At 38.9% G+C, this 6,337-nt stretch overlaps 1 protein-coding gene across 1 annotated transcript; it reads left to right on the forward strand.

The window, feature by feature from the left end:
* Positions 1 to 2,185: 2,185 nt before the first annotated feature.
* LOC125041756 (tubulin alpha-1 chain) lies at positions 2,186 to 6,015 on the forward strand. The gene is made up of 5 exons (XM_047637011.1): positions 2,186 to 2,339; positions 3,260 to 3,482; positions 4,007 to 4,179; positions 4,350 to 4,478; positions 4,970 to 6,015. The coding sequence occupies exons 1-5, from the start codon at positions 2,337 to 2,339 to the stop codon at positions 5,795 to 5,797; spliced, it is 1,356 nt and encodes a 451-aa protein (XP_047492967.1). The 5' UTR covers positions 2,186 to 2,336; the 3' UTR covers positions 5,798 to 6,015.
* The last annotated feature ends 322 nt before the right edge of the window (positions 6,016 to 6,337 follow it).

Raw genomic sequence — 6,337 nt, forward strand, 5'->3', positions numbered from 1 at the left:
TCTCCCTCTCTCTCTCTCTCTCTCTCTCTCTCTCTCTCTCTCTCTCTCTCCCTCTCCCTCCCGAGAAGGATAACAAGGAAAACAGTCATACTTGTCTGACCCTACCAACCGACAGAAAAAAATGTAAAAGCCAAATAGTAATTCAAAATATATATAGAGACCTTCACAAAATCCATAACCACTGGCGATAACTATTCTCAGAATTAACGTATATTGTTACATTGTATACACATTACCGTTCTAATTACGCAGTTAACTACCATGACAAGCACGTCCCGTGTCTGAGAGAAAAAAAAACGACGTTGCCTTTTCTATTTAGCAGTTTGTACTTTACATCTATCTTTTTGTTACTAACAACGTGGTTGTATAAATTTTGGAACCGCCATACGCTAAAGTAAAACGAGGTTGTATATGTTGTACATTACTCGGAGGATGAACTGAATTAACATGTATGATATTGACTCCTTCAGTAACGGAAATCTCTCATCTTTTTCAGGCTGGCTTCGGTTAGGAATGCTAGGCGGAGCTTCCCGGCGTTAAAATGATTTCGAAAGAAGACTGTAATGTAAAAGTGGATATTAGTAAAGTTTATCAAGGCTGTACTTGTAATTGTTATTGGTTGTCCCTAGTCCATATAGGTGACATTTTGTTAAGCAAAGAAAGCGCTCTCTGAAGGTCAGATACCGCTACTTACTAATACATGACCGTAACCATAACACATATTTGTCGTTCATGCTTTGGTGTCAGGCTTCGAACACCATATCTAGCGTTGATATAATGTTATTGCCAAATCTCGTCCATTTCTAAGGCTTGGTGTGGTTTCGTGAATTCCAACATGCATTAAAGTATCATAACATCACAACTATACCAACAAAGATTCACCATTTCTCACTCAAGATAGCGCTGTCACCATGAGCTGGGAGTGATGTGTACCAGTTGAGCAAGTGCTGCAGCTTTCCACGTGAGGGATATGTTACAACTCAGCTTCGTCTCACCGAAAACGAGCCGGCCTTGAAGGTCAACCTTGAGATTTAGATCTACTGTTCCCTTACTTTTCTTTTGAAGGTGCTAAATATCGTGCGTCGCAAATCAGGTTACTCTATAAAATGAGTATTATAGATTTTCTACTGCTAGGCGACACGATGATGTAACACGGTAATCGATATCAGACTTCTAGGCCGCCCCTGGAGTTCTAGCCTTCTCCCTAGGGCATGGCAGTAGATTTTCAAGAGCATGGACAGATAAACGGGATTTCCTTCCAAAAGACGTGGTCGGTGTGCTCTTTTCCGCTTGTCATTTCCGCTGTTCTTTTTGAATCCATCTACTGTGTAAGTTGCTTCTCTCTCGCAGGTGTTCACAAATATGGTATATTTATCAACCTGTGAATATATATAGGCCTATGTATGTTTAATTTTCTGTGTTTATGTGTGTGTGTGTGTGTGTGTGTGTTTCAACAAGTATCTGTGCATGTAAGGGAAAGAAACAGATAGATAAAGACACACACAAACACGCACACACACAAACACACACAAACACACACAAACACGCACACACACACACACACACACACACACACACACACACACACACACACACATATATGTGTATGTATATATATATACATATATATATATAAAGAGAAAGAGAGAGAGAGAGAGATATGCAGGTTCGTATTACTTGTATATATAATTTGCCCCATGCTTGTTAAAATGCTTTAAACTCAGCCACTCTAAGTGCAGCGGAAGGTGTGTCTTCGTTGAGAATGTGAAGGATGATGTCATACAAGCTGGAAGCTAAAGAAAAGTATGATATCATAAAATAGCGCTGGGTATTTGTGCATTTTTTAAAAACCGCACCCTCATGATTATACGTGGTATGACAATGCATGTTTTTCCAGTGTGGTATGTAAGGTAAAATATGTCCTGGAATCTATTTTAAAAGAACAAAGCTTCCCATCGTGTGATGCATTATTTAAAACAGAATATGGCGCATGTGCCATGTTCCACTAAATTATCTGTCAGCAGTTGATGTCATAGACTAAACCTTAATGGAGAACAAATAACATACCCACTATAGCCATACACTTTCATCATCTGTCTTTAAAATAATCATATATCCCTCTATAATGTCAAACTAGAAGGTCAAATAATCGTAAAGATCGTACACCATGCCTCGTCTTGCGCAGAATCCGGACTTTGAACCACGCGCACGTCGAGGGAACCGAGCGTATATATACCGGTGGGAAGCCAGCGCCGGCATCCAATTGCGGGAAGTTCCAACGCTACTCCTGTAAGAAGGATTTTATCTCCCTCTAATCCCCTCAAAACTTAATCATCATGGTAAGTTGTCGAAGATTATTTGTTTCTATGTGATCTGGGTTTGTGATTTAGTGATTGGGTTTTGTGTGTGATTTATATTTACAGAGATATTAGGAAAAACATGGGGAGTTGACGTTCGCCTTCATGGACGGTTGATTCAAATCAAGGCCGGGACCGGTTGCGCTGTTCATTCGCATCCCGCCTTTTTAAATAACTAGTTTTCTTAAAGGCCCAGCACGTCAGCGGCCACTCCTTAATGCAAATCAAAAGGTTGATTTAAATTCCCAGGCCAAAGCCTAAGCAGAAAGTTGAGAAGTGTAGGAATTCAAGAAGTGGGCGGCATTTCCGTTACCACCCCGAGCGGCCCCTCGTGACTCACCACTTATCTTCCGTCGGGACGTGGGGCTTCGCTCTCTCGACCAACCTTACTCTTTTTCTCTCTCGCTTTCTCTTTCTCTCACTCACCGTTTATCTCTTTTCTCCTCGTCAAGGTGTATGCGACGGAAAGGACAATGTATATTCGGTAATATTTATATCGAAGAGTTAGATATCCAAGGTTACCGTGACATTGTAATAATTGTTAAATTATTTTATTCGTTGTAAAGCAATATGTTTGTCATATATTACGTTTAAGCATAATTTTTATTGGATCTCTAACACACTATTAGCATTTGAGGACTTACTGGATTGAAACCAACACCAGGAAGAGTAGTGTTCATGAATGTCGGTTTGTACCGTTTACCCTCCTCCGGTCACGTAACCTGTTGAATGTTCCTGCATGATATCAAGGGAGTTAACTTTTATGCAGAATATTCATTTACATATTTAATTAAAAAGCAGTGATTATTTTAAACAGTGTAGTTGGTGAAGTATTGAGTTTATAGCAAAAAAAAAAAAAAAAAAAAAAAAGTTAAGACTGTATACGATTCCTTTTCTTTCAGCGTGAGTGCATCTCAATCCACTTGGGTCAGGCTGGTGTCCAGATGGGCAATGCCTGCTGGGAGCTTTACTGCCTCGAGCATGGCATCCAGCCTGATGGTCAGATGCCCTCTGACAAGACTATTGGTGTCAATGATGACTCCTTCAACACCTTCTTCAGCGAGACCGGTTCAGGCAAGCATGTACCAAGAGCTGTCTTTGTGGACTTGGAACCATCTGTTGTTGGTAAGTTTTAAAAGTTTTATGTATTGATTTTTTTCTTTCTTTTTTTTTTTTTTCTTTATTTGACAAATGTGGTCATATGATTATGAATGATAGTTATCTAGAATAGGGCTGCTTATAGTTGGAAAATAATCTGAAAAAGGTTTAAAAAAAAAAAAAAAAAAAAAAAAGTAAACCTAAACATTTTTTTGAAGTCGGTATATCAGCTCATTGAGCAATGCCATTGCTGTCTGGGAAGGATCAGTAGACCTCCACCATGATAATTCTTGCAAGATAAAGTTGTAGACTTCCCTGACATTTGACTGATAAAACAAAAGTTATCCTGTCAGATTATATATGGTGGAGGCCTTTGCTGTAGCTCAAAGCACAAAGGCCACTGGTTAGGTATCAAGGAAAATATTAGACAAGTTACACAGTCATTTATCCCCACTCCTTTTAGAGTGGCTGTTTACTACAGTTTATATGGTATCTCACTTCCAACCTACAATGTTACTGAAATTGAAACTAACACCATTAACTCATTTTAGATGAGGTGCGCACTGGTGTCTACCGTCAGCTGTTTCATCCTGAGCAGTTGATTACTGGTAAGGAGGATGCTGCTAACAACTATGCTCGTGGACACTACACCATTGGCAAAGAGATTGTAGATGTTGTGCTAGACCGTATCCGCAAGTTGGCAGACCAGTGCACAGGACTTCAGGTAAACTTTTGATTTCATGTATAAATCATGTTGATATGAATACACAGTAAATAGTGTAATCCCCGTGAGTGGATACTTAATATTTATATGGTTCAGGGGTGATCTTACATTTGAATACAGACTAATGAAATCAAATCCCAGAAGATCTTTAACATTTTCTTGTATTTCAGGGCTTCTTGATCTTCCATTCCTTTGGTGGAGGTACTGGCTCAGGCTTCACCTCACTCCTGATGGAACGTTTGTCTGTTGACTATGGAAAGAAGAGCAAGTTGGAGTTTGCCATCTACCCTGCACCTCAGGTAAATTATAGTTGTATAAATTGTTTTATAATATGTATGGAGTGTGTATATATATATAGATATATATAATCAATTTTAGAGGATGCAGTATTTCTTTCTTTATTTCTTTCTTTGATAAAGAGTAACAAATTAAATACATTTGAATAGAAAACCTTTATATATCAGTTTATATTAACTGTTATCTTTGAAAAGAAATGCAGATGATTTTTAATATTATTATTATTATTATTGAAATAACTTCTTAATGTCGGTATAAAAATTTGCATTCGGTCGTGTGTGTCAGATAATGTACATACAAATGTATATATACATATATTTCTTTGTTGATATTTACATATGTCATATATGTTTTGCTCGCATACTTCTTTGAACACCCAAATAATTTATAAACCCTTCATTTTAGATGTTCCCCAAAAATGCTTACTGTACATTTTGGGAACTTTTTGTATGTGTTAACACAAGGTCCATGTTAACTCCTTGTTCATTTTCAGGTTGCTACAGCTGTAGTTGAGCCATACAACTCTATCCTGACAACCCACACTACACTTGAACACTCAGACTGTGCCTTCATGGTTGACAACGAAGCCATCTATGATATTTGCCGCAGGAACCTTGACATTGAGCGTCCATCTTACACCAATCTTAACCGCCTTATTGGACAGATCGTCTCCTCAATCACTGCTTCCCTCAGATTCGATGGAGCACTGAATGTAGACTTAACTGAGTTCCAGACCAACTTGGTGCCTTACCCTAGGATTCACTTCCCTCTCGTCACCTACGCCCCAGTAATCTCTGCTGAGAAGGCTTACCATGAACAGCTCTCTGTATCTGAGATCACCAATGCATGCTTTGAGCCAGCCAACCAGATGGTGAAATGCGATCCCCGACATGGCAAGTACATGGCTTGCTGCCTCCTCTACCGTGGAGATGTTGTCCCCAAGGATGTCAATGCTGCAATTGCTTCCATCAAGACCAAGCGCACCATCCAGTTTGTGGATTGGTGTCCAACTGGCTTCAAGGTTGGCATCAACTATCAGCCTCCAACTGTTGTGCCAGGAGGTGACTTGGCTAAGGTGTCTCGTGCTGTGTGCATGTTGTCTAACACCACTGCCATTGCTGAGGCTTGGGCTCGTCTGGATCATAAGTTTGATCTGATGTATGCCAAGCGTGCTTTTGTGCACTGGTATGTTGGAGAGGGCATGGAAGAGGGAGAGTTCACTGAGGCTCGTGAGGATCTGGCTGCTCTTGAGAAGGATTACGAAGAGGTTGGTATGGATTCTGCTGAGGGTGAGGAAGAGGGAGATGGTGATGAGTATTAAGCCATCAAAAACACCTGTCACCACAAATTAATTCCAAACACCCCTTCAGATCAAAGATGTGGAATTGGGCACTTTAACTAGAGTACACAATCCATGATTGAACCACTGTCACCATTTTATTTTGTCTTCCTGTATCATTTGCAACAGAAATAGTTATTTGTTGATGTAATGAACATTCCACATTAAATTATATTTTCCAATACAAACCTTTACTCCAATATGCAGTATTACTAACCTGTTTTTTTAACTAACCAAAAGAATAAAGTTATAGTTCTAACAGTTACACAATTCCTTGTAATATAGATTTTTTCATTAACTAAAACAAAATAATGATGGATATGGGAATTTTTATAGAAAAGGTGAAATTAACATCATAAAAGCATGGTTATGGTAGTAAGTCAACATTGTTCAATATGTTTCAAATAAAAACCTGGCCTAGTGATGCAGCTAACAAGTTGATGGTTAATTGGTTGGTAGTTTACAGATAATTATTAGGCTCTTGCAATTCCAAAACTAAATATTTTTGTGAGTATATAATGG

The sequence above is a fragment of the Penaeus chinensis genome, chromosome 31 (genome assembly GCF_019202785.1).
Source record: "Penaeus chinensis breed Huanghai No. 1 chromosome 31, ASM1920278v2, whole genome shotgun sequence".
Classification (NCBI taxonomy): domain Eukaryota; kingdom Metazoa; phylum Arthropoda; class Malacostraca; order Decapoda; family Penaeidae; genus Penaeus; species Penaeus chinensis.